Below are 27,799 nucleotides of genomic sequence, written 5' to 3'. Positions count from 1 at the left end.
GTAATGTTTGAGAATAATTGCCCCTCAAACTGCTTGCAGACTTTGTTAGCAAACACGACAGGAGCCTTGGATTACTCACACACACACACACTCACACACGGACACATACACACACACTGCCCAGATGGGAGACAGATGTTTAATAGACAAGGTCAAGGAGTCCATACAGTAATTGTCTGCCCCGCCATTTCTCAGTATTCACTGCATTGTTCAAATCACCACATCCACATAAATCCAGGAAATTTCCTCTGGAATGGAAACCATGTCCTACTCTCACAGACCTATTTGTGTTCCTTTACTTTAGCTCTTTCTCTTTCTTTCTCTCTCACTCACACACACACTGTCTTATAATACATCCAACAGATCTGGATTCTTCACCCACACAAACATACTTTCATTCCTAAGAAAACAAAACACCTTCATGTCAAGCGTTTTCTGTCGATAGTAGTCCTCCAAAAGCTTGTTCACTCCTCATTTTTCTCTCACTGTAACACTCTGTTTCTCTTCCTTTCTGGATGTTTCTAGAGGCTGGCATTCAAGAGAAAGTGCTTAAGGAGGCTGATACCCGAAGCAACACAAAGACAATGAAACATAAGGAGAGGAGGAGACGTTTCTAATCTCATTATCCCTACCTAAACTAATCCAACACCTCCAAGACATCCATACCCTTTATACATGTGGTGCGCCACTCATCACACACACAGACTGACTCATAAGATATACATGCATGACAATATAAGGTGACCAATATCTAAAAACAGGAAAAAATGTCAGATATAAAGGATGCATTGCTGGTGGGCGCAGACAGCATCAAAAAAACCATCTTGCATGGAGGGATTGGAGATATCCCAAAATTCATCACTGGGGCAAAGGTACTGTAGGCCTTTATTAACACTTTCTAATAAATCTATGATATCACATTTTTTCATCTATACGGACAAACTCAGAAAATAAGTTTGATTTAACAATATCTCTAATGTGTCAATATTTAAAATCTAATTAGAGGCAGTCATGGAGTTTAACATATGCACTTAATAATCATATTGTGGACAGCATCATATGAGCAGGCAGAGACTAAACAGGGCAGTTTTATACATTGTATTATATAGACTTTTAAACATAGCAGATGTGCTCTTATTTAATGCTAATATTAATAAAGAATCAATTCAGCTGCACATTAAACTTGGGATCTGTATGTTATATCTCCTTGAGGATGCCAATGTGCTGGACTTAAAGGAGCAACAAGTAAGACTGTTAGTGGCCTGTTGAACAGTGTGACCATAGTCTGTGAAAGGGTTTATGTTCAATATGGATGACTTCATTAATTGAGATTTATGGTTTTTCATTTCCTGGGCTTGCAACAATTTCTACGTAAACAGGAAGAGTGAGGAGAAGCAGATTAATGTTGTTGCCATTCCCACTGGCAGCCAGTTGAGGTTGATAGAGGACACATATCACTCAAGTCCCCTTTTAATGGGCACAATAATTCAGAGGTAAATCAACACACTGTGAGATACCATATGCTTAAGGTGTGACACACTTAGTCTAATGTGATGAACACTATTTTAAAATGTGTAGATTCAATATTTTATGAGGGGGAAAGCTCCTCTAATGTGAGAGATAAACCTTTTTTATGATTCTTTGCTTCGAACAATAGCCTATTTCTGTGATATAAGAATATGTTACTTTGCCATGTCCCTGTTTACGTGGCTTATTGAGTCTGTGTTTGTTTTTCTGCATATGGAGATCTGTTTGACACTAAAATCCATTTTGACATGTATGGGGAACCCTATATGAGGGCTCTGCTACCATAAAACATGAGAGAAGCAGGGAAAAGAGCCATTTTTGTACCACACTGAACACTTTTCTTTGACATTATACAAGCATGCAACCTTGGCATCCTTTCTGTCTGCCTGCCCTCTTAAATAAGACGAAGCTGGTGACATAACAACTTTGTTCAGACTGATGTTCATTTGTGTTCTGCAGAGCCATGTTTCAACAGAGCATGTCATCATTATCAGTCAGTGAGTCTTGACTTGCAGCAACTCTACCTCTCGCCATTTGATTTATGGTATTTGGCAACATATGTTTGATGTCTAATACTAATGTCACATGGAAATCCCTCATAAAACAGTCATTGTCCTTTTTTTTCCAAAGTTGGCACATATGCATAAAAATATGCACTACTGATGAAGACTATTTTTTTCCACACTGTATAGTTTAACAAACAAGCTTGAATTCTCCTCTCACCATGGTTCTTCTCTCCTGTGGTTGTGTTTGCTCCAGGTGACGTTTCACTTCCGCACTCTGTTGTGTGATGACGAACGCACCGTGATAGATGACAGCAAGGTAGTTGGGAAGCCCATGGAAATAGTGATTGGCAACATGTTTAAACTGGACATCTGGGAAACCCTGCTGTCCTCGATGAGGATCAATGAGGTGGCCGAGTTCTGGTGTGACACCACTGTGAGTAGTAAAAAAATAAAAAAATAAAATTAAATAATGTCTGCTGGCATGTTTGATTTCAATCACAAGATTATAGTCTGTATAGGGCAAGTTTGCTCTACAGTAAGTGCACTTCAGAAAGTATGATGTCATTCTGCAGATGTGAAAATTATAGATGCTGCTTTCAATAATAAACAACAGAGCAACACAATAAGACAAGCTGCATGTTCTCAAGTAAGGGTAAACTTGAGAACAATTAATGGTTATGAAATAGAAAATTAACACAAGTGGCTAAATAAAAATCACTCATCTGAATCATTGTCAGTTTGATTACACTAATTTTCTTTGTGAGTAATGTTGTTTTTTTATGTATGGGGTTTCTGTGACCTCTTCCACTTATAAAAGCTGTTGTCCTATGCAGATACTTAATATAATGACATATAAAGTATGTTACTATACCAAGGGAAGATGCACACATACCTCCTTAAAGTATTATAATGTATGTGCATGTTATATGATCTATTATTTGTTATATCTGATCTGTGTATGACTGTGTGCATGTATGTGGAATGTGGTCAGAGACAGATGGGTTGAGGCATACTGTCATTAATCTGCAGCAGCCTCACTTTTCCCTAATCGGCTCTGATTCCTGCTGAATCAGCACTACTGACTCCCCTCCACTCTGATTAGATTTGATGGGGCTTAGAGCATTTATTCACTCCTCTGAACAACATGGCAGCACCACATACTACCACAACTGGATATTTTGTGCAGTATCAGTGGGCACTCCCATCCAGTGGAGGGAAAACTCGCCACGTTAAACTGAGGAAACACACCACAGATTATGTGAGACAGCTCACAAAGACACTTAAAATACAATTAGATTCTATTCAGTTCAATGTAAAATGTATTAGACTTCCTGTATATGAAAACTATAGATTATACAACCATCCTACCCTTGACTAGTTCGTAACAACAAAATGAAGTCTGTTCAAGAAAAAATAGTGTTCAATTGTAAAGATGTGGTCACAAAATACAAATTATTTATTACTGTGCTATGTTTGGAATGATAATGCTGACACAAAATGTAAAAATGATTATATAAATACTTTGAAAGATTTAAAAAATTTGAAAGATCAGGAAAGACGGGGTTAGAGGTCGAGTATCATTCAAGAAAACTGTGTATTCAGCCACTAAATGTATAACGCAGTTTAAAAGGAATCTTAAAGTCCAAAAACATCCAAAAGGTGTACAATTTTTTTCACATTTTCATTTGAAATTTTACAGTTACTTCCAGTAGTAAAGGGCACTTAAAATAAAAAGGCATGTTCAATTACAAGGTAGAAATGTTGCTCTTTGAGGGACACAGTGACACCTTCAGGGGACAGATGGTAACCAGGGTGCACAGCCAGGATTAAAGGGAAAGCCCACCATAAAGTTGAATTTAAATATTAGTACATAAATCCTGGAACCAAGAAAAATCACAAACCTGTGGACCTCCTAAGATTGTGCAGCAATCTTTTGGTCTTGAGTCTAGACTAACTGGTCATTCACAAAGACAAACCATTATAATGAAGTGATTCTGTCTCTCCAGCACACTGGTGTTTATCCATTAGTGTCCAAGAGCATGAGACGCATTGCAGAGGGAAAAGACGCGACTGACTGGCACATCCATACATGTGGTATGGCCAATATGTTTGCCTACAGCACCCTTGGGTACGCTGACTTGGATGAGCTGATGAAGGAACCAAAGCCCCTCTACTTTGTCCTGGAGCTGATCAAGGTAAGAAAGAGCAAGACAAAGACATTTTTGTCAATCAGAAAGTGCAATGGCAAAGACAAGTAAAAAAAAATAATAATAATTCTATTCACAACTCAGAACAAAATAAAAAACTGTAACTTGTGGAAACAAACTAACATGCATGTGTGTGCTTGACAGGTGCATCAGCCTAGTGAGTACAACAGGGAATCGTGGGCTCTGAGCGATGAGGAGAGGCTGAAGGTTGTGCCTGTGCTGCATGGTCAGGGGAATCTGCTGTACAAAGCAGGACGCTACCAAGAGGCCATGCAAAAATACAAGGAGGCCCTCATCTGCATCAAAAATGTTCAGACCAAGGTAACTCAATCAAATTAGTTGTCCAAAATGTATTATTTGCTTTTACAGAGCAGCATGTGCATCATTTACAAAGAGATATGGATGTAAACAAGAATAGATCTGACAAGAGTGTTTCCCTTGCAGGAGAAATCATGGGAAGTCCCGTGGATGAAGCTGGAGAAGACGGCCAACACCTTAACACTCAACTACTGCCAGTGTCTTATGTGTGTGGAGGAGTACTACGAGGTCATCGAGCACACCAGTGATATAATCAGTCAGCACCCAGGTTAGGCACTGACGAAGTCTGTATCGAAACAGAAAAAGTTGCGGTTAAATATATCTAAACTTTTCAGTCAGTTGATATGACAATGTGAGAGTCATGCTCTGTCTGTGTGTGTGTGTGTGTGTGAGAGAGAGAGAGAGAGAGAGAGAGAGAGAGTGCACATGCAATCCTCTACAGTGGGTTTAAATGTACAGTATGTTTCATGTGTCTCTAAAAGTCCGACCTTATAAAAGATCTGGCGCCTCTATTTCAGCACTAATATGCACAGTCTACATTTGCACGTATTCATAGATGTAATACAGATGTAAAAAGCTGCTAAATGTATTTATCTGTTGCAAATACTTCACTGTAGTCAGTTAAATGCATACTTTCATAATCTCCAGAAATGCAGAACAGGCATACTGTGTACTACAGAGCAGCAGATGTCCCTCACATTAATATGTCCTGACAAACACGTTTGTCTTTGTCCTCCAGGGACAGCAAAGGCCTTCTACCTGCGTGGGAAGGCCCACATGGAGGTTTGGAATGAGGCGGAGGCTCGGCAGGACTTCAGCAGGGTGCTGGATCTCAACCCAGCCATGAAAAAAACAGTGAAGAGGGACCTGGCTGTGCTTAACATGCGTATGGAAGAGAAGAACCAGGAGGATAGGAACAAGTATAAGGGCATGTTTTGAAGAAGCGGCCGCAAGATTGACTGCAGCTAAGACTGGATGGAAAATCAGTGGGGTGATGGGCTAAAGAGGAATAAAAGTGTAAAATATCTCCATGCTTAGTTTTACCTTTAACCACCACAGCTGACTCCCTGCATAGACTTCCACAAGGGCTGTGAGACATTTAGGAGTGTGAAAGAGGATTTGGTTTGTCTTTGTTTTCCCAGCAAACAATGGCTGAAAGACCAATGAATGTTAAGTGAAGGCCTTTTCATCCTTATAATTCTATATAATTTGGTTAACACTTAAATTGATTTGTTTGAGGCAAGGCAAAGCAGCTTTATTTATACAGCGCATTTCATACCCAGAGGCAACTTAATGTGCTTTACATAAAAACAAAACATTTAACAGTAAGAATTGGAAACAAAGAACATAAAAACATACAATTAAAAAATAAATAAATAAAAATAAAACCCAATTGAGTGGTTGTTTGGCAGTAGTTGAGTAAGATCTTTATTATTATGTGAAAATAATGATTATTTGATTCACTTTAAAGCCCTTGTTGGATTCTAGTGTTGTTTATGTAATCTTTCATTTCCATGTAAATCATATATCCATTGCTGAATGATTGCCACTAATAAATCGCTGGAACAGGCTTTTGTTGTAATGTATGTCTGTTCTTAAATCTTCATCCTCCTATCATCACTGTAGTTTATTTCTAAGTAAATTTAAAAAGCTTAAGTAGCCGCTGTTTGTTTTTGAAGCCCCCCTTCCACTCAACAATGTATGTGTCTTCTTGTTCCTACAGTTGGCTGTTTGGGCTTCACTGTGCAGAATAATGTACGTAGAGATTTAGACACTGGGCCTCTGATTTCATATTCATCTGCTAAAAGTGGAAAGTTTCTCTGAGCTCATTGACAATCTGATTTGAAGGGGCGGGCCTACGATCATCACATCTAGGCATTCAAGGGCCATATGTGATGAGATATGTAAGTATGATGTAGAAACTTCTCCAGTGCACACATACTGGGAGACATATTGTGTCCAGCAGCTTAACTTTTCTGGATTCTTAATAAGGTAGAAGGAGAAGATGCTATTTTGAGGATTTTTAACAAGGCAACCAAACATTTTAGTGGGAAAACATGTCACATACAATTAATTATTCCAAGCAGAGGATTTTTATATGTCCTAAAACATGTCCAGAGGGGATCTTAAAATATTTTTACAAAAGGAAGTCAGTTCCTTTTGTCTTGTAAGCAAACAGTCTTTCCACAAGGTGGGGCTCTGTTCACAATTATCCTTCTAGTTCAGCCTGAGCTCAACATGGATCCTGTTATAAACACAGTAGGAGAACTGATCCTGAGCCTTAGCAGCATTCCCATCTTCATGAGGAGTCTTGGGGCTCGTAAAAATAAATGATCTGGGCTGTTGAGGCTACTGCTTGTCTCCTTCCCGTCCTTCGTTTCGTTAAAGTGCTCACTGCAGACTGTTTGTAATATGATAGTGAGAGATGAGAGAGATGGAAAGGAGTAGGGGGAGACTAATGAGCAGGTTGATTTATGACTAATACCTGTGGTTTTCAGGATATAGAAATGCACCGAAGAACACGTTTGAATGCACTTATGTTTGGGCATTGGGATGAAATATTAGATCAATAGTATTACATCACACTGAGAGCTCGGTTTCATTCAGGGAATCCCCACTCATCACTATCTGCACTGTTCAGTACTGCAGGTCATAGAGCAGTGTAGCAGTCACTCTGGGAAATAAGGCTGACGCTAATGCAATGGTCTAATGATGGGGAGAAATCAATAGCACCAAATCAAAGGCTCAGATGATCGAGATTAAACATTGAAGCTACCATCCAGCCCATTACAACCACCTTTACTAATGCAGCTCTTTCTGGCTGCTGAGTCTTTGCCTGATCAGAAGCAAGCAAATAACTAAAAATGTGGTTAAATACTGGAACACTAAGTAGAAATCATACGCAATTATATTTTCAGATTCAATAAAACATTTTTGTAAATCCACACACTCTGATCTCTTAAGTGTTATCTAGAGAATTGACTCAGAGAGTTGATTTATGATGAAAAACAGGACTACAGGAAATTCTGCATAGCAGCACAATCTGCTGCTGGCTTGCCTCCATAAACCACTGGTGCTGATGTTGAGAAGAGGAGAAGAAAGGGAGGAGGAGGAGGAGGAGGACGGGGGGAGTGATGAGGAGGGGGCTCCGCGCCAGACTGCCCTGCTCCAACATGAGATGCATCAAGAAGGCCAAATTAATCCTGGAAGTAAGAAAATCTCGCCTTCAAAATTAAAAACATTTTACTAGGAAGGAAATAAAGGAAAGGACTGTTTATTATTATTTATTTTTACCCTTTCCTATTCAGCGTATTATTTGCATTATCTCATTAAATATGCTTTATATGTATATTAATGTATCTTTTCATATCTTGGCATGTGGACGGAAGGAGCCAGAGATTAAACCACCAACCCCAAATAAATCCAAAATGCTCTATGACTGGTGAATGTAAAGTGATGGAGCCAAACACAGGTTCACACATCTTTTTTTAACACAGTATAGGCCTGTTTTGTCACAGATGTCTTCAAAATTAGCTCAAATGTGTCTGTACTATGCAAAAAAAAACAAAAAACAATACAGCCTTTCTAAGTGTTAATTTATTCATCTTTACTAATTCATCAATGGAAAATTTTAATCTGTGCAATACCAATATCATCTCTGGTATATTGCCATCAATACCAACATTACTGTTGTAATGTAAATAATGTCACAATTATTATTCTTTTATTATATATTTCTACTATTATTGTTATTGTTGTTCGTATTTATTGTTCTTTATTCTTTCTTATTGAGGTTCTTCTATTTTACTATCCACTTGCTGCTGTAATACTGCAAATTTCCCCATTGTGGGGATCTTAAATATGCCTTGCAGGTATTTTCATAATGCACTAATTGTCCATTGTGAGGTAAAAAATGCCAAATATTTTCTCGTTTGTGTATAAGAATTTGATGCCTCATTAGTCTTGTATGACAGTAAAGTGAATATCTTTTGGTTTTGGACATCAAGTTAAAGAAAACTATTCTGAGCAATGAAACAATAATCATTATTATTTATTAGCCCTATGCAGCTACCTCTCTGCTACTGAGCACATAATGCTTCCAGTCAGACAGGCTTCAGTAGTAACAATAAGACATATTAGATATAAGACCTGTTATTTTGAATATGTATTAGATGGCTTCAGTCATTTTCTCGTATGTGCTCTGAGCAAGCGAGGCTTATATTTTATGTTTTCCTCGCCGGAAGTGATGCTGTGCTGCCTCAGGTGACTTTACACTGGTCCCAAGTTGAGAACAGTCACTGTGATGCTGCAGACAGTGGAGGAGAGGAGGAGAAAGTGGCTCATTTAAGGGTTTGCTTCAAGAGAGACTCTTCATCCGTCTTCTTCATCTCCAAAAGGAGAGGGGGGGAAAGCGTTTAAGCTTATTTTCCATGTACAGACAGATTTAAAGGAAAGTGGAGAGACTGGATCGAGCCGGGCGACAGGAGCCCCTCTGACTGATTTGTTGGATTTATCAGAGGAGGGAAGATTTTCTTTGGAAATGACTCAAACGGGGGATGTGAAGGAAGGTGAAGGAAAGTGATTCAAGAATGTTTAGAGGAGTCACGCTGCTTTCTTTTCCTCTGTGATTTAAAAAAAAACTTTTCTTTTAATCTTTAATATTTACCTGTTAAATAGTCTATTTTATCTCCATTACACTCAAAGTTTAGCTCAGCCTGACAGATTTGTTGTAATGGATTTATCAGTGTCTCCTGATCTGTAATCAGTTATAAAACAGTTTTTTTTTTTAAATAAATATTCATATTCTGGTATACTTTGATATATAAGTGAGAGAGCTGAACATGGCCATTAACACGGACACCGACTTCCTGAAGTCCGACCTGGGTGAGGGTGGAGGAGGCGCGCCGCCTTTGGACGCCCATGAGACGGAGAAACTATTGGCGGTGACCACTGAGCCTGGAGGAAACGGGATGAAGATGTCCACCTCCTTCACGGTCAGCATGAAGGAGGGACTGGAGGCCGACCAGAATGGCCACAGCGTCGCAGTGAGGACGGGCTCCGTCGGGCAGCTGGCCGCCGCCGCCCCCCTCTCCCCATCCAAAGCCAGTCTGAGCCGCTCCTCCACCGGGAACGCCACTGTGCAGGAGACCCCGAAGCCCAGGGATTACCTCATCCTGGTCATCCTGTCCTGCTTCTGCCCCGTCTGGCCCGTCAGCATCGTCGCACTGGTGTACTCCATCATGGTGAGTGTCACTTTACTGAACTGTGTCTGCAGCTCAACTAAATAATAACAAATGAATCTGGATTTTAAAAAAGTGCAGCAGCAGTATAATAATAATCTCTAACTTTGCAGTGCTTCACTATATTAGCATGAGACTTGGGACAGATCATGCGTAGATGTTATGTTGCAGCTCCTAGAGGTGTTTGGCTGCAGCAGCATAATTCAGAAGGTGTTATTCACTCTAAAAATGTGATTTTTTGTCAGGCTGAAATTAAATATTTAATTTATGCTGTGTTCAATCATCATTTAGTCTGACACAGTAACATATATGCTGATGCTTTCACCTCTACAGGTATCTCACAAGTGTTACCTTTATAATGATACCAATATTATTCATACTGACCTTGTAGTTGCAGAGATATACTATATTTATGTTGGGTATATCATCCTCGAGCCAGAGGCCTAGGGAGGAAGTGGTTAAGATACTTTACATGTTCATCTTTGAATGGTATCATCTGAGTACTGACACAATTCCTGAGGGAAGTGAAAAGCCTCATAAATCTAAATCTGACTCGGGACTCGGTTGATGCAGAAATCAAACGGAGATTGATCCCAAAAATGTAATTTAAAACCTCAAAACTGTTGAGTATCGAGTTTTTATAACTGAGGCAAAAAGTCTTCCAGGCACTGAGCATGTTTTTCTTCATGTTGTGTTTTGTTAACGTTTATTTTAAGCTATTAGCCAGCCTTTTGTTTAGAGAGAAATATATGAATCCTGAATATATCCAGTTTTTTAGATTGTGTCTGTCAATGAACAAAACAGAAAACAGGAACTGAGAATTGCAAGTTGCCAAAAATGACACGACATTATTACTTATTTTGTCCAACAGTCCAAGTTATGTGATTTACAATAATAAAAACATAAAGAATGCAAATCTTCATACATATGAGAAACTGAAACCATCATATGTGTTGTCTCTGGATTAATCACTTAAAGACTGATCCATTATCAAAACAGATGTGCCATGTTTCCATGTTACTTCCCATGCTGTTTGCAGTGTTTTAATATTTAAGTGTAAAAAAAAAAGAGAACACTTCAGCACAATGCCCCATCCGAGAATGAATGCCTTAACGTTTCCCCTCTGGTGTTGCATATTTCATTAAAGCAAGTTTGGTGCATTTGCAACTGTGATCCCTGATAAACTCTTGAATATCAGGCTTCACTAGTACACTCACACTCTTACACACACAGAGCCTAGAGCCTCATAAGCTTTCCCAATGCTGAAGCTTTAAATTATCTCAGGTCTGCTGCTGCCACTCAGCTGCTGGTTGTTCTGGTCTAGAGGCGCTGACACTTGATTAATCCTCTCACCGAGAGTTCAGGGATGCTGGAAACACTGATACAAGATACAGCTCAGCAGCGAAGCCACGTCCAACATCTGCGGCTGTCGTGTACCAAATTCACTAAGTGTTTTCAAAGACTACAATCCTTCCAACTTTTTCCACATTCATACAGTAATGTCATTGTGTGTTTCATTCATGTTGAAGATGGTTTATGGATCTAAACTGAAACCTGAAGCTTTCATGTTGTCATATAGTGAGAGACTCTTCCACAAGTAGCTGTGTAAGAAGAGATTGTAGTTTATCAAACCAGCCAGCGCAAAATTTGTAGAAAGTAAAGTTAGATATGCTTATGCTTCACTTTTCAAATTCAGAACACTGTATTTGTCCCCAAGGGGCAATTTAAGAGTCATGAGGAGCAGCATCATCATGTAGGTGAATATATTAATGATATATAAAGATAAAGATGCCACACCTAATTGATTGCAAGCCCCACTTTTCAGGTGTCCCATTATTAAAAACCTTTATGACTGTTTCATGACACAAAACATGCAGTATGTCATTGACACTGCAGCAAAACTGGCAACATATTCATGAGAAAGCGATTGCCTTGCTATAGCTTAACAGTTCCACATTTTGTCTTCACGTCATGCTTTTGCAAAATGAGACTCCTAAATTTAGCAAGAAGCTTCTACGGAAGCTCCTTAAAAAAGCTGTATAGGAGGAATGTGAATATTTCACTGTCATACTGTACTTCACCATGCCAGTATGATCATCCTCCCACCCTCCTGATTCTGACACTAGACTGATGCAGCAGATATGAACAGTTTAACAAGGAAATTCACAAAGTCACTCTCTGACATTTAAAAAAAGCAAGGTCTGATGGGATATAAACTGAAAATGCAAATGGATCAGCATTTATTTCAGTTTGGTAATTACAGACATAACTTTGGGGTCAGTGACCAATAACTGTGTCAACATGTTCTTGACACACATATTTACAATAATGTGGTACAGTAAGACTTTCTTTGTAATTGCCTTCATTTTCAGTGCACCACGGCACCAGCAACATTAGTCGGGCAAAGATATTAAACATGTACATCAAAGTCAAATCTCCTTCTGAAATACTGTATGCAAGGATTTCATGTCAGTGAGTGCACCTGAACTTCCAACTCCTTCAAGAGGAGTGTGCTTCATCCCTGGTCAGAGCTTTGTATAATGGACAGTTATAAGAGAGCAGTAAACACTCTAGAAACACAAAAGTTTTTAAAGGTTTAAATGAGATAAAATGAAATATGCTTTTTTGCAGAACAGCAATACAGAGTTAAATTTTGCTGCACCTCTTTAAATAATCTTCAGTCAGGAATTAAGTGCGCCATTAACATGAAAGCTGAGTGCTGGTAGACAGCTGGAGTACATGAGTGATAAATAAAACATAGCATCCTGCTCTGTTCTCCTTGGAAACAATGGTAGTACTTGCAAATATGCAGCAAACAGCAAACTATATACAGGTCTCACCTTTTTAAAAAATGACTCGAGAATGAGTTTCACTATAAAGTTTTTAAATGCAAACTCGACACAATGATGGATTTATGTGTCTGACAACTGCAGCTAAGAATAAACCCAATAATAGGTGAGTATTTCAAATGTTGGATGTTGTCATCATGGTATATGTAGTTATAAGTCATAGTTGTTGTCAAATGGTATGCCAATAACTGGAGAAACTCACAAACACAACTATCAGAGGAGCTGGAAACTGCACAATATTATTTAGGTTTTAGAATTAATCTCAAACCCCAAAACCATTATCTCCCCCTCTTCAGCACAGATAACTGAAACTGGCATTTGGCAAGATCTGTAACAACCAAAATAAAACCAAGATAAGTATCACGTGTTTCTCACAATCCCTCGTGTGAGCTGGGAAACAGCAGCAGAAGAGACGATCTACTGTAACTACATATCTTTTGGTTTGGTGCATCTGGCAATATCCTACCAGAAGTATTTAATACCATCAGTTGTAGCTCTGTTGTGTCATGATTTTAACTCTACAGTAGTTGGCTGATGGTAGCTTAGTTGCTCTTGGCACAAGCATTTTCAGTGCACTTTACTTCTGACATTGTGCAGCAGCCAACATTCAAAAGAAAACAAGGCAAAGGCAATGCAGTAAACCCATTAGTTCTGTAATATCACTCCTGTGGACACTACACACCAAAGGGAATATCAGGCAGTATCCACGAGACAGCCTGCACTTCCCCAAGCCATCATCATGAACCCACTGACATTCACAAGTCAGCCGCTTGCTAATGGCACAAAGAGAGTGTGTGTGTGTGTGTGTGTGTGTGTGTGTGTGTGTGTGTAAGATCGTGAGGGCGAGAGAGGCTTTGACAGAGGGCAAAAGAAAGGAAAGTGAAGGAGGGAGAAACTAGAGCTGGCCACTAACTCAATAAAAGGCGAGAGAAGTCAATTTAGTTTCTCTGCAGAGGGCAGATTGGAGCAGTTAGCCAGCTCTGTGGCAGCGTTCAACATCCTCTCTCTTTCCTGGGGGTATGCACCTTTCCATACCGGATACTGGCCTGGCAGAGGAGATCAAAACATCATTTGCTACAAGGGCAGATGGGTGTGAGAGAGACAGCAAATGGCTATAAAGTAGTTCCTATCACTGGATTAAAACAGAATTGAATCAGATACCACAGTGATGTCAGATAAGTGCAAGTGAATCAGAGCAGGAAAAACAGAGGTTTACAACACTCCCTGTGAACAGATGAATCAAAAGTAATGTGGTTAATACCACACAATATAACCTCAGAGTGCCAGCTCACTGCTAAATGCTAATATTCTCCTCGCCCATGTGAACTGAACCCTTCTGGAAAGTTAGATTAGAATAAAAAGATAGTGTACTGTATGATATTATAATGAGGAGGAGTCAGAGGAAATGGACCATAATCAGCAGTTTGACAAAGCACATTAGTCCAGGGTTCAGTTCCCAATTCAAGAGGTTTTATATCACTTGCCAATATTGATCTGTGCTGGATAGACAATTGGCTGCTAAACTTTCATAATAATACTAAAGGGTTGTGGTGAGTCAATGTTGTGTGTCTGCTTCCCCAACTCTAACTGAATTTGTTTTAGTTTCCTACATCTAGCTAAAAAAATCACTATTAAGAATATGAATATACTGTATGGTCCTGTTATGGTGGTGACATCATCGTAATGTCATTTATGTCCACTGTACACAAGCATCACAGTAGAAAAAACAGAGCAAGCAAAGACTTATAAACTTATAACAGTGATAACAACTTTAAAGACAGAAACCATCAATCAAAAAGATGGAATCCATGTTTGACTCTGGTAAATGACGAAAATGAACTATAATTAGGTACAATCTGTGGATGCTTCTTTTAGCCTTATAAAAGAGTCAGCACCTTTCTGCATTGGCATATGGTGCATTGCTAACAAAAGGACTGCCAAAAGTTACATCCATCATCATCTACCACCACTTCCAGCAGCAGGACCACCTAAAAGCCGTCTTCCAGTTGGCTGCCGCCACAGATCTCTGACAGATGCTCTGGTGGTGAATGCTTGCGGCTGGCAAACACAGGAGATGTGCAGCCAATTATGTGGATTGGAGAGGCAGGGGTAATAGGTTTTTACTGCCCGGACCGGCCTAGGCCAGTAATGGGACAGCCCAAACTGCAGGAGCGTTATTGCACACTCGGCAGATTTGCCTGTGAAATATGGACTCGCAATGCTGCACTGGAAGGCTGTGTGTGTGTGTGTGTGTGTGTGTGTGTGTGTGTGTGTGTATAGGTAAATGACTTGTTATTAGCAATCTATTACTGCAGACATGGAGGGAGAGCCCTTCTTACTGCTGTTGGCAATTATACAAAGCCTATCAGAGCCCTTAAAAGAAAACACCACCCTGCCCGTAATAGAAAAGAAAACTTATTCATCGCTTTCAATGTCACACCTGTGCAAGTAATGATATTATTATTCTACAGTGCTGAAAATTAAATGCATGGAAAGCTACAACTGTCATGCTGTGGATACAAGTACACCAGCTTTACAATGATGTCACACATTAAAGGATAGGTTTACCATTTTTTTCAACACAGTCATGTGCCCAAATGAAAATTGAAGCAAGGTTTTCCTCTCTGTAATCATTCCTCTTGTTCATATTGACGCAGTCCTCATTTTGAGCTAAAATGGATTTAAAAGATTATCTGAAAATAATATGAGGCATCAGCAGTCTGGGTAAGTCAAATAAAGTGGATATTTCCCACATTTACTTTAGACTTTAGTAAAAAAAATAAAACCTCTCTTTATGTCTCAGCAAAGTTTTTCCTGTTCAGCTGCAGAAGGATTGTAACAAAAAGAGGAAATGTGGCACCAAAATGGTAAAATTTGAAAGATATTGCCTTGATTTGACTCATTTGGACTACTCATATCAGCTTCAAATGAACTTTTAAATACATTTCTGCACAGAAGCAGGGCTGTGGATGTGGTCCCCATCTCTTCCCATGTAAGTACATTGGAAGTGATCTCTTTAGTATGAACAGGAGAAATGATTATAAACATAACGAGTTTCAATGTTTGTTTGGGCAGCTGTTCCAGGAAAGACTTGAAACATTGTGAACCCATCCCTTAAAACTTATGACGTATGTTTAATTTGTCCAATACATTGACATTCATATCAGCTGTACTTTGTGTTTAGCACTAATTAGAAAATGCTAGACTAAGTTGGTGAACATGGTATACATTCGTTTAATGTTGTAAGTAGATATTTGTTTTCTGCTCATTTCCTCTGATGGATCCCGCCAAACTTTCTCCTAATTGGTCATTAGTGTTTTGTTTTCCTGTATCACTCAGATACCTATTTGGTTGCAAATGTGTTTTCCCATTCTTGAGAGGACAGCCAGCACTTTATAGATGCACTTTATCATAACAATCTAATTTTGTTTTGACGTTGTTATTATTAGCATCATGTCTTGTTAAGCTTAATAACAGTGTACTCTCCATTGTAACTTAACTGTGAAGCTTGAAACGTCTCTGAATAGGCCGGTCTGACAGTGGTTCACTTATTACTGATGTGCTGTATTGGAATAAGGCGTATACCACTATGGCACTGAGTCTTTGTGGTGGCTCATTCAAAATGTGTTTCCAGTTCACAAGCTAACCAAGATATAAAGACAATTAAAATTTATGAGCTGTAGCAGCAGCTAGAACCCATTTTATAGCTTCGAGAATGAGAGCGGTGCCATCATGAGTCTGACAGATTTGATCATCTGACCGCGTTGAGTGGTTTGCAATTTTAATGGAGATTCTAATGTAACAAGACGGACTCTAAAAGCCCTGCTAGCGGCCCCTTGAGGCTGTGATACACCTTACACCCAACTACACCAAAGTGTTTAGACCAAACTAACTGAGGGAATGATCAAAAGCCTCTCCCTTTTTCACAACAATGACAACATTTACTAAATTATAGATTATCCTAAAAGTAAAATCATTAGAAAAGGTTTGATATAATTTCAAGAGGACCAAATAAAATGAAATGAACAAAATTGGATATTTTATAGGAAATAATGGGAGTAAATGTGATGAAAATGGCCAGTCAGTCTCACAGACGTACAGTAACTACAAAACAGCTTGTTGTTGTGTCCCTCTCCACCAGGCTGCTGCTGCTGCTGCTGGCTCTCCATTATTAATGACGAGGGAGAAAGGAAGCACTTACTGACTTCCCAGCCTCCACCTTACTCTGCTGATCAGCCACATGAACTAGAGAGCCAGAGTGCATGTATGTGTGTGTGTGTGTGTGTGTGTGTGTGTGTTTGTGTGTGTGTGCATGCATGTGTGGCTGGTGTGTACACTTGTAGCACAACGAACACTGGACAAGACACTTTCAGGGTAGAATTTCCCATTCAGAAAACAAATATGACCAGGCTTACTCTCGCTGTGAATCAATATAGACATTCACCAGCCAAGTGATGGGTGCCTCCCACTAACCAAACACACACACACACAAATCACTTGCAGCCCTTGAGGCTACCATCAAACACAGTGGGTTGTTTTTATCTATGTATTTTTTTTTTACATATTTTTAATCTACCCCGTTTTCTTAAATCTTTTTTTTCTTTCTCCAAACAAGCTCAAGCTAAATAGGCTGTGTTTTTTTGAAAGGGGCTTCAATTGATTCAAGGTGCTGATGTTGCTTTTCCTTGCGATGTGAGTCCAGATCAATACGTGTCCCTCTGGGTCTGTGTTTGTACCACAGCTTCACATTGCAGTACTGGGAGTGAGTGTGTCGCCATGTGTGAGGTAGAGGAATCTCTCATTTTACTGTCCAGATTAACACCTGCATTGATTTAGCTTTTGTGAAAGTCACCTTGAAATTGTACTAAAACCTGTCTGGTACCTTTTATTATTATTATTATTCAAATTAGCCCTATAGTTTAATTGTTTTTTTCAAATTTCTTACCTTTGTCTTTCAAAATAATTGTGATTTCGAAGTAAAAAGTCTAAGAAAAGCAAAAATGATCACTAAACTTATTATTCATTTATTTCAGTGTATCACTTCGGGGTAGCACTGTCGCCACCCACATGCCCCAAGTGCATTGTGGGTCCTGATTATTCCAGAGACAGCTTGGAGACAGAGAGGCTCATGGGAGTGAGAGGATGAAGTAACTTGTGGGATGAAGGGAGGGCTCTCTCTATCTCTATCTCTGTGTCTCTCTTTCTCTCTGCAATGTAATCTTATCTTATACTGAAACAACCCGAGCTCTATATACTGTATTCTCAGCTAGTACTAACTGAGTGGGAGTTATTATAGGTAGATGTATGTGAAAGCAAAATGTTAAATATGAAAATTGTTGGATTAATCTCAGTTCTCAATACACACTTGAATAAAATGTACCAAAGGTTGGGTGAGAATACCAGTGAAAGGCCAGTATTACTTTTAAATGTTAAGTCCCTACTGTGGTATCAGGCTGTGCTGTCATATATCCACTGAGCCCTTTTGACAGGTGACTCGCTTTACCTTTTTAAACTGTCTAAGTCCTACTCTCACTCAAGCAGCGGGCAGATACTTGTCAGCTTTACCTGGCCTTTATACGTACATCATATCTGCTCAGGCTGACCTAAATTGGCTGATCCCACTGGTTGAAAGGCAGTTTCATGTTGTCCAACTCAGTAGTCCAGTCACCATCACTGCTTGTCAGGTCTAATGTCCCAAATGGTCACTAGTTATTTTAGACATAGTACTCTGACCCGATACTACAAATTAACTCATTTGACTGGTACACATATTTTTTTCTAATCTTCGTTTTTCATTAAAATTCCTCTCAGTTCATTTTGACTAAGAATTTTTGTTTTGTATGTGTGTCCCCAAACATCCACACAGGACATAATATAAAAGAACAATACAGTATACAGTATGTAATGAATTTAGATTATATTGTAATGGACTTGGACATTTTTGTCATTACATGATTTATATTTAGTTTCCAGCATAGTTTGTAGTCTATACCAATTCCCAAAATTGTAGTTTATAAACTCTTTCTATTTATATTTTCTTCAAATATTACAAAGTTACAAACTTCAGCAATTTGGACACATTGCAAATATCATTAATGTACAATATAAACATATTTGGGCCCAGCACTGAACCTTGTGGAACCCCACATATGACCCTCAGCAGGTCTGATATATTATTGTCTAAGCCATGAGCATACTACCCCTCTATTAGCATATCTTTCAACTTTGATCTGTGACAAGTGTTGTGAGGGAGTTGTAATTCATCACAGTCTTTATAATTTGCTTCTTTAGACCATCTTTAAAGTGAAAAATATATGCAGTAAGTATATTATATTCAGGAAAGCTTCGATATAGTTACAGTTATATAAGGTTTGTTGTTAGGTCTGGAGAAGGACGAGGGAGCGATACATGAATTAGACCTCAGCAACATTTTTCTGAAAAGTTTTTGCCCACTGATATCAATACCAACTCTCCCAATCTCTCTCCATATTATTGGCCACTGTGACCCACAAACAGTGAAGTGCAGTTTAATATAACTGCTGAGGCTCGCTACTATCCCAAAGTGACATTTAATTTGATAAACTTTTGTAAACTGCTGAGTGCAAGATGAGTCATCAAACACCATTTTACATTGAAATCATTTTAACAGGAAGAGAAAATGCAAGGATTTTGATGTAAAAAATACTTATTATCAGTTAACACAGGTATACAAGATTAAAACTGGGAACATGTATTTTTTATTTGATGGGTCTTTCTTGAAGGAGAAAGCAACCTACAAAAACATATCTGAATAATTCAGTATAGGTGAGGAACAAGAAGTCCATTTCCTGCTGTACTGCACATGCTGTGGCTTCTTATTTGAAAAGACATGTTCAGCACCAGGGACAGCTCTTGAACTTTTCACCAGGTTCAAAAAGTAAAGCAATGGGTCCATCAGAGGGACATGTTCATGACCTTATTGCATGTGCAATATATGTAATCCTTTCATCTTTCTCTTTACTGTAGCACTCAGTACGAGCAACATTATCCTGACATTGCTCTCTCTCTGTGTTTGATCACATAGTTACAGTTTAGCACCCAACAGGGATGCTTGGTATGTAATGACCCCTAAGCAGCTCTGGATTGGTGACTTGACACTGCATTGAGATGATGTCACTGCTGCATTCATAAAAACAGTTTTTGCATTATGCATTACCCTGCTACACTACAGATACGCTACTGGTGTGAAGGGCTGTTTAGATATCATGTGTTGTTCCAACGTTCATTGAATGCCATGCTAACGTCATCAACACTGTCCTGCAGTGTTTTCACGCTGACTGATGGATGCACGGAGTCACACAACCAGAGTGAGACAGCTGCTGTTGTTCCTTTCCTCGTTAAATCCTAAATCTTGTGAAGTGCTGATCTTTTATCATTGTCTTTTAGCTCCACTCATGCACTCAGTTACCTAATTGTAGTCTTTTTGATCCTCTGCATACTTCCTGTTGGCCGATTTTAAACTCTTTTTGTCTACAGATGAAATGATTAGTCAGTTAATCCAAATAGTCGATCCACAGAAAACAAACATTCCCTAGCTTCTCAATGTTAAAGTGTTACTGTTAAATTACCAGAATAAGGGATGTTAATACATAACTTTGGTCTCTGGGTAATTTCTGATTAAATTATTATATATTATTATATTATGTAATTTTTATATAATTGATTCATCATTATAAAAAATATGTATAGCATCCTTAATGTGTTCTATCCTTTTTGCAGTACACTCCCTTATATACTATTAATTAAAATAGAAATAATTTCAGTAATATTTGTAACATTGTGTGTGTGTGGTGTGTATGTATGTGGAAATGTATCAACCAGCTTGTGCTTTCAGAATAACGTCTAAATGTTCCCTTAGTATTGACTCTCATGCTGTTGTGTGAGCGTCACTGTACGCGTTTACATCATGTGGCATGTTTATAGCAGCATCACAAATTAAAAACAGCCCAAATTAAAGGCAAACCAAAGCTGATGAGAGGATAGTAACATCAGCCATGGTGTGATTTATTATTGGGGGGTCTCTCACAGAAGAAAGCAATGCACGGGGAATAAGGACTCCCATCCGTCATGCCTCACACACATACACATAAATCTTCCTCTCTCCACATCTGCAGTATACATAAAGCAATATGCATACAGCATCAAGTTGATATACAACCCCTTCACACTGCTGCATGCACCTACTCCATCCAATTGGCTCTGTAAGTTGAATCCTTCAATCAATCCCAAGCTGCCAATCTGAAATAGACAATTTCACCATTCAAGGCCGGCGATAGAATATTTTTCAAATATTACCTTATTGGACTCTCCGGCATCCGGTAGACAAGTCAGTGTTCATGTGCCGCATGTGTGTCATTAGCACTGCAGAACTACTTGGCTGTCGATGAACTGAAAACCACCTGATAAATATTTTAAAGCAAAGTGCTGCTGGAGAGGGAACTTTCTCCTGATTATATATATATTTATATATAGAACCCAACACATACTTAGTGTACTTTCTGAGCTGTGAGCTTAAAGTGTAAATCATCCCTGCAGTTTGTGCCGTTACCCTCATCTTACACTGATAGGGTCAATATGCTTATTGCTGATTCCGCTGAGATTGCCTTTTCTGAATGCTCTTCTCTTCAGTGTTTGCTGTCTGTCTTGGAATTATTCAAGTTTTCTGCACTGCTGGATGCTTGTATTGATAAAATGAAGGTCACTCTGGAGTTACACTCTTTGAAAGTAGCAATGTAAACACGAATGTCACAACTGTCTAGAGACTCAGCAGGAGGAGATGGAGAAGGTGAGCCAGACATGATGCAGGGTTACATTATCTGTCAAAAACAGGAGCTCATGATAAAAAAACTAAAAACTTGAATGGCTAGAATAAAGATAATTAGTTTTAGTTAAGTATCTCTTCCATGTTTGTTATTCAATATTCTTTCTTTTTTTTGTTCATATATTTGGTGCCATATTTTGTGATGACGAATAAAAGGAACAATGACAATGCTAACATGTTATTTAGCTGGACTGCATTCAGTCTATGATCAGTACTAAACACAAAGTACAGCTGAGGTTGATGGAAATGTCATTGGTTTTACTTGTTGCCTAGTTACTCATTAACAGAAATATGAAGAAGCTAAACTTTTGACCTGATGGTGGCACTAGAGGAAAAGACAGAGGATAAATATATTAGAATTTAATCTTTAGGGAGCTTGAATATCTGTAGTTGATATCACAGCAATCCATCATGATTAAGAACATCTGCATCAGACATTGAGGTGATCCAATAGCTGCTGAGATATTTCATTCTGAACCAAAATGGTGGACCGACTAAATGATATTGCCAGTTGTGGAGCTGCGGCACTTGTGTGGCTAGTAATAAAAGCATTTCAAATTATACATGTTAACAGTTAAAGTCATTAATTCACAACATTAATTAAATAAAATCTGTCATTCTGACCGATTCTGAACTTTAACAAACAACTTCCTGTGTGCTCCATTTAATTTTCCTTACATCTAGCTAAGAGGTTTTTCCTTGAAATGCCAACAATAATGTCATTACTGTTCAGGTCATGAGCATGAAGGGGGGTTTTGTTGAGATTTGAGGGGGATTTGGTTTTCAAACAGATTTAACAACCTTAAAAAATTAGTAACAGAGAAAAGTTATAATAGAGTATAAAGTAAATAATGACATAAAAAAGGAAATGATAATGGTAGCATAGAGGTTTAGAGCCATATCAGTGTAAATTTGGATTATGTTCAGTGTGCTAGGGAATATAAATCAATAAAAAGGCTGTTACCTTATTGTGAGAGGTTTCAAGAGCTTTTCATGTGACTGAAGAATTTCTTCCATTTCAGACTCAATCAACTGGATTATTAATCCTAAACAATAATTTTCCATAAACTGCTACAGTTCTAAACTGATAGAATGTGTTGGAGGTAAATCAGCATATTTCCACTCTTTAACAATGATCTTCCTACCCTTATGACTCATAATTGCTGTGTGAATCTGCTAAAGACGTTGGGATGTTGCTTAGCGGTCATTGATCCCCAAAACATACTGTACAGACCAAGTGTGTGAGGAATATCACAGTGCATGAAGTGTCTCATATTTCCATGAATAGCAAACCTGTACTAAAAAAGCCTGTACTTTGAGACATTCACACAGGAAATGAATAAGTATACCACAGTCATCTCTGCATCTCCAGCAAATCTTTCATTTTAACTCTATGCAGTTTTGTCAGTGTCCAATATGGCTTATAGAAAATGACACCTCATCTATGTCTTAGATAATAATAAGACGATAATCAAAATGGTTCTCATGGTAATTACCTGTGCTTTTATGTGTCTCCAGTCCAGAAACAGTCTACAGTCAGGGGATATGGACGGGGCCAGGAGGCTGGGTCGTCTGGCTCGTCTGCTCAGTATCGTCTCCATCGTCCTAGGCGTGGTCATCATCACAGTCTTCGTCTCAATTCAAGGTACAGAAACATGACAAAATATTTCCTTTTTTCATTAAAGCTTATGAATATGGAGGGGGGGGGGGTGTCACCTAAATATGATGTACAATATATATACACTCACACACACACACACACACACACACACACAGTGTTTTAACAACATATGTTCAACAACAAAGAATGCCTACTGCATTACGATTACAGGGTGATAAATGACACCATCCACACAAGCATGAGATGTGTGTTTTTCTATGTCCGAACTCAGCACATTTCCAAGCCGTGTCTGTGTGTGTATGTATGTGTGTGTGTAGATTGATTTAGCACTGCAGTGATAGTAGTGGGCTGACTGTGCAGCAAGAGCGGGTTGCCCTGCAGCTACTCCAGTCAAAATAATGAATTTGATGGTGAATTTAACTTGTCTTTGTGTCTGATCTGTCTTTCTCTGACGATGCCATCCCTCTGCTCTTTGTTCTTTTCTAGCAACAACTTGACATGGACGACCTGGGGGTGAAAAATGAACCGTGAACGCCAGACCACGGATGCAACAAGAGAGAAAAAAAAAAGCCCATTCCTAAAAACAAAAGATGAAATGCAATTCCTAACTTTATGCCATATTGTAATTACATCATGACCAACTTCAAAAAGCAAAAAAATAGGCAACTCATGTGAGTAGGTACTGCAGCAAGTTAACTAATGAAAACACTCTAGAGAAAAAAATCATTCAGAGATGCATGCATTAGAATCCAAATAACATTTGCTTGTGACAAAAATAAAGAAAAACCTGATGTAAAATTGTTCAGGTTAAAACAGAGGAAATAGAAAATGCAGGTTTGTGTGTAGTCAGGAGGACTTTTTTTGGAATAAAAGGACTTCTTGAAATGAAGAGGATGATCCACGTCAGGACAGAATGAGACTTTTTCTACGTCCGGGATGGAGCTCCTTTCAAAAGCGGATTTTTGAGTTTGGACTTCAAACTTGGGACAGCTGCATATAATCCTCATATATTCCTTATCAAGCCTCCTGCATTCAAAGCATATACAGCTACAAATATATTTGAAATATGGATATAGTAATATATATATGAATATAGATGTGCATTTTATAAAGATGTTTGTATGCCAAGAGGTGCTGGGTTTGTTAAGGCTGTCACATTGGCTGCTTTGTCAGCACTTGGATTATCGGTGGAAATTCAAGGGTTTGTGAAAGGGGGAAGGGAACACGTTTTTAATTTTTGTTATTTAATTATGATTTTTTTTAACTAAAAAAAATGAGACCACTGCATGCCTGAATGTAGATAACCCAAATTCTGCCTTTGTTTTGACTGTTATTAGTTTTCTCTTTTCTTATTATGGAGTCAAGAGAGGCGAATAGGTTTGCACATGGAAGAGTGATTTGTGTACATTACGTGTGAAATCCAGCCACTGAAGAATGTGTGAGGACTGAGATCTAAACCCCTATAACAACCCTAACCCTCTACCCAATTTATGCCTCCAAAATCACTTGTACCTCGCTTTGTGTTGGCAGAGCCTGACACGCATGCAAAACCTGCCATCAACTTTCCCACCAGTGACTTATTATTCCCTTCAGTTCCTCAAATCCTTTCCCATCAAACCTTAGTGGCTGCCACTTCTCAGTTTTGTCTTTGATCCTTCATCTTGTAACCCTTAAACTCCATTTTACATTTCACCGTTTACTACCTTTCTACACCTGTTTTCCATATTACCATTCCTAAATTGTGATACATTGACTGTTAAATGCCATTGTTTCACTGAATGTTTTTTCCGCTCCTTGTATCGGTATGAAATGTATTTATATGGGAAAATATATATGCAATATGTACGCATGCTATGGCCTACAGGCTTACACATGTTTTTTTTTAATTTTCTGTAAATGAGCAGGTCTATGAGTTTGACTGAGTAACAAATAACATTTAAAGACTGTTTCTTCAAGATCTAAGCACAGCAGATTGTCTGTGTTCACTGTACTATGTCCACCATGGATACACTGTTATATAAACACATTACAGGCTTATGCTACAACAAGCACATGCAGACTCACTATAAGACCATGTTGCATTTGTTTAAATTCATAACCTTTCTTTCATCTTTAATGCTTACATCTTACATTTTTGCAATTTAAATCAGGAGTCATTTGGACTCACTAAAAAGTGATATCTGCAGAGTCTTAAATTCCACTTATTGTTGAAGGGCTCATATGTTAATGAAACAAAGAAAACACAGCTATAAAATACCTAAATAAAGATGAAATTAATCAGACTATGCAGCTAATTTTCAAGATTAAAAGGCTTGACTGACTCTGCCAAATGAAAATGAATTTTAAGGCTGACCAACTGTGATCCGTTTTATCGGTTACATTCCTTCAGTAAGCAGCAAAATCCAAAGATTCCCGTGTTAACTTCCATGAGGAGATATTATTCCTGATATTAGAGTGTCATTCAAGCCCTGGCAATGTGGGCTACTGCTCTAACTGTTATTCTCTAATATTCCACTTCACTTTCATCTCTGGTATGGTATTCAGGAGATAAATGTCTAGTTTAAGCACTGTTGTGTCAGTAAAACAGGTAAAATCTTCATTTCATTCTTATATATGACTGTTTCTTTTCCAGTATACTGTATGCACCAGTTTTCATCTTTGTGGTGTACATTTTGCATGTCTGGAATAAATGTTACCATGCATGGTCCAAGTTTTGCCTTTTGATGACGACAGCAAGTAATGGTACTAAAATACTAAAATATAGATTAGTTTAGTTTGTAAGATGAAACAAAGCTGAGTCTACTTGAAGTTAAATCCCAAAGTCAAATGACCACAAGACTAACATGCTGATGTTTAGCAAGTATGATGTTTAAAATGTTAGCTTAGTGTGTTCACATGCTAACGTTAGCATTAAACAGCTGAGGCTGATGGGAATATCTTTTACTTTTGCAGGTAATAGGTAATAAACCAAGGTAGTAGACAAAGTATAAACCTGAGTTTAAGGTGTGTACTTACAAGCATGATTTGGGTTAGGGTTAATTTTGGAGCCAAGTGTACAGTAGAGTACACAGCTTATACTTGGTGTGATGTGGAAACGTAAAGCCTCCCGTACATATATATATATACTGAAAATGGATTTTACAGTGAAATAGGAGACATCTTACATCAAGTAGTTAAACTTTTGAAATGATGCAATGGATTTTTCAATGAGGGAGAAGAGATGACATTTTTTCACTAATTGAACTTATTTTAGTGGAAAAACTATATCAGACACAAATTACTAGTCAAAGCAGAGTATTTTTCTATATATTGAAACATGTATGGGGGAGAGGTGAGGGGCTTTTAAAAAATTGTTCAGATTGTGTCCGAGAGATGCTCAGCCAACACTATGAAATGTAGCTGCAGTTATATTGTGCTATAGCTGTTACTTTTATTATATCTAAACCCTGTACATAAAGCAGGTTATATACACAATTGTCTCAGAGCACACAAACACCATTTATCATGGTCGCCACGACAACGGACTATAGATACACCTGAAATCTGAGCAACACAGAAAGCACTGCAGTATTTCTTCCACTGAAGGTAAGGGCTTTTATCTAGGATTAGGATACAAATAATTTATTCTTTAATTTCCCAGTGCTCAAAAACTTACTGCAAGAAAAACAGTAAATTGTTTCACTGAAACTTTTTAACTCATGCTATCAATAAATATCTGCAGAGGGAGTGAAGCATCTCTGCTGTTTGTTTTCAAAAAACGCTACTTAACCCTCCTGTTGTCCTCGAGTCAAGGAGGGAGGGAGGGAGGGAGGAAGGAAAGGAAGGAAGGAGGGAGGGAGGGAGAAAGGAGAAGAGGAAGGGAGAAAGGAAAAGAGGAAGGGAGGAAGGAAAGAAAGAGAGGAGGAAAGAAGGAAGGAGGGAGGGAGGACAGAAGGAAGTGAGGAAAGAAAGAGAGAAGGAAGGACAGATGGAAGGAGGGAGGAAGGAAGGAAGGAAGGAAGGAAGGAAGGAAGGAAGGAAGGAAGGAAGGACGGACAACACGAAGGTTAAAATAACAATCAGATTCCCTCACAGACAGAGGGCCAGATTTTGTTTTACACATGAGCTGCTTTGAATGAACAGACTTTGTGCTCATCAGAAGTCACTGTAGTGTGACCCTGCTGGCTGAGAGGATGTTGGTTCCTGTTCAGTTTGAGTGGCTGAAATATCAACAGCATCTACACCAAATATAGACTTCAGCACAGGGTTTCCCACATAAGGGACAGACGGCCACCCATCTCCGACTGCTGCAGAACAGGGAAAAGGCTGCAGTATATGGACAATAATGTACAACAGCTGTAGCTCATTCTATTTAAACTAACAATCTGTAGCTTCTTGCACATTCAAGAGCTACAGTAACTTTGGATTTAGTTGTTTGGCCTTATCGTTGGTACATGGTGAGAAGGTCCATCTACCAAAAAAGCTAAATGAAAAGAAATATTATTTAGTGAAGAAGGATGAGGTTTCTTATCCGTAACCTCAGTTGAGTATCTTACTTTTTCACCACATACCATAAAGAAATCATTTTTGTAATTAATAATTATATTTGATCTAAAAATAAACATGCTTTTTAAATCAAGAATGACCTAAACATGTAATATCAGGGTGTATTTTGAAGTGTTAAATAGAAAT

At 38.5% G+C, this 27,799-nt stretch overlaps 2 protein-coding genes across 2 annotated transcripts; both read left to right on the top strand.

Moving 5' to 3' along the window:
- The first annotated feature begins 767 nt into the window (after window positions 1–767).
- aipl1 (aryl hydrocarbon receptor interacting protein-like 1) lies at window positions 768–5,497 on the top strand. Its single transcript, XM_053321102.1, has 6 exons — window positions 768–872; window positions 2,287–2,466; window positions 4,040–4,228; window positions 4,385–4,561; window positions 4,685–4,826; window positions 5,298–5,497. The coding sequence occupies exons 1-6, from the start codon at window positions 768–770 to the stop codon at window positions 5,495–5,497; spliced, it is 993 nt and encodes a 330-aa protein (XP_053177077.1).
- A 3,893-nt stretch (window positions 5,498–9,390) lies between these two features.
- On the top strand, window positions 9,391–23,166 carry trarg1a (trafficking regulator of GLUT4 (SLC2A4) 1a). The gene is made up of 2 exons (XM_053320257.1): window positions 9,391–9,801; window positions 23,026–23,166. Exons 1-2 carry the CDS (start codon window positions 9,400–9,402, stop codon window positions 23,164–23,166), a joined length of 543 nt encoding a protein of 180 aa, XP_053176232.1. The 5' UTR covers window positions 9,391–9,399.
- The last annotated feature ends 4,633 nt before the right edge of the window (window positions 23,167–27,799 follow it).

The sequence above is a fragment of the Scomber japonicus genome, chromosome 6 (assembly GCF_027409825.1).
Source record: "Scomber japonicus isolate fScoJap1 chromosome 6, fScoJap1.pri, whole genome shotgun sequence".
NCBI classification, from domain to species: Eukaryota; Metazoa; Chordata; class Actinopteri; order Scombriformes; family Scombridae; genus Scomber; species Scomber japonicus.
The sequence above is the reverse complement of the archived record's forward strand: the minus strand, read 5'-3'. Positions and strand labels throughout refer to the sequence as shown.

Bases quoted from the DNA above. Each gene is read 5' to 3' on its own strand.
- aipl1 (XM_053321102.1), top strand. From the start codon at position 768: ATGTCAGATATAAAGGATGCATTGCTGGTGGGCGCAGACAGCATCAAA. The intron at 873-2,286 runs GTACTGTAGGCC...TGTTTGCTCCAG, and splicing joins AATTCATCACTGGGGCAAAG to GTGACGTTTCACTTCCGCAC. The intron at 4,229-4,384 runs GTAAGAAAGAGC...TGTGCTTGACAG, and splicing joins TTGTCCTGGAGCTGATCAAG to GTGCATCAGCCTAGTGAGTA.
- trarg1a (XM_053320257.1), top strand. From the start codon at position 9,400: ATGGCCATTAACACGGACACCGACTTCCTGAAGTCCGACCTGGGTGAG. The intron at 9,802-23,025 runs GTGAGTGTCACT...ATGTGTCTCCAG, and splicing joins CACTGGTGTACTCCATCATG to TCCAGAAACAGTCTACAGTC.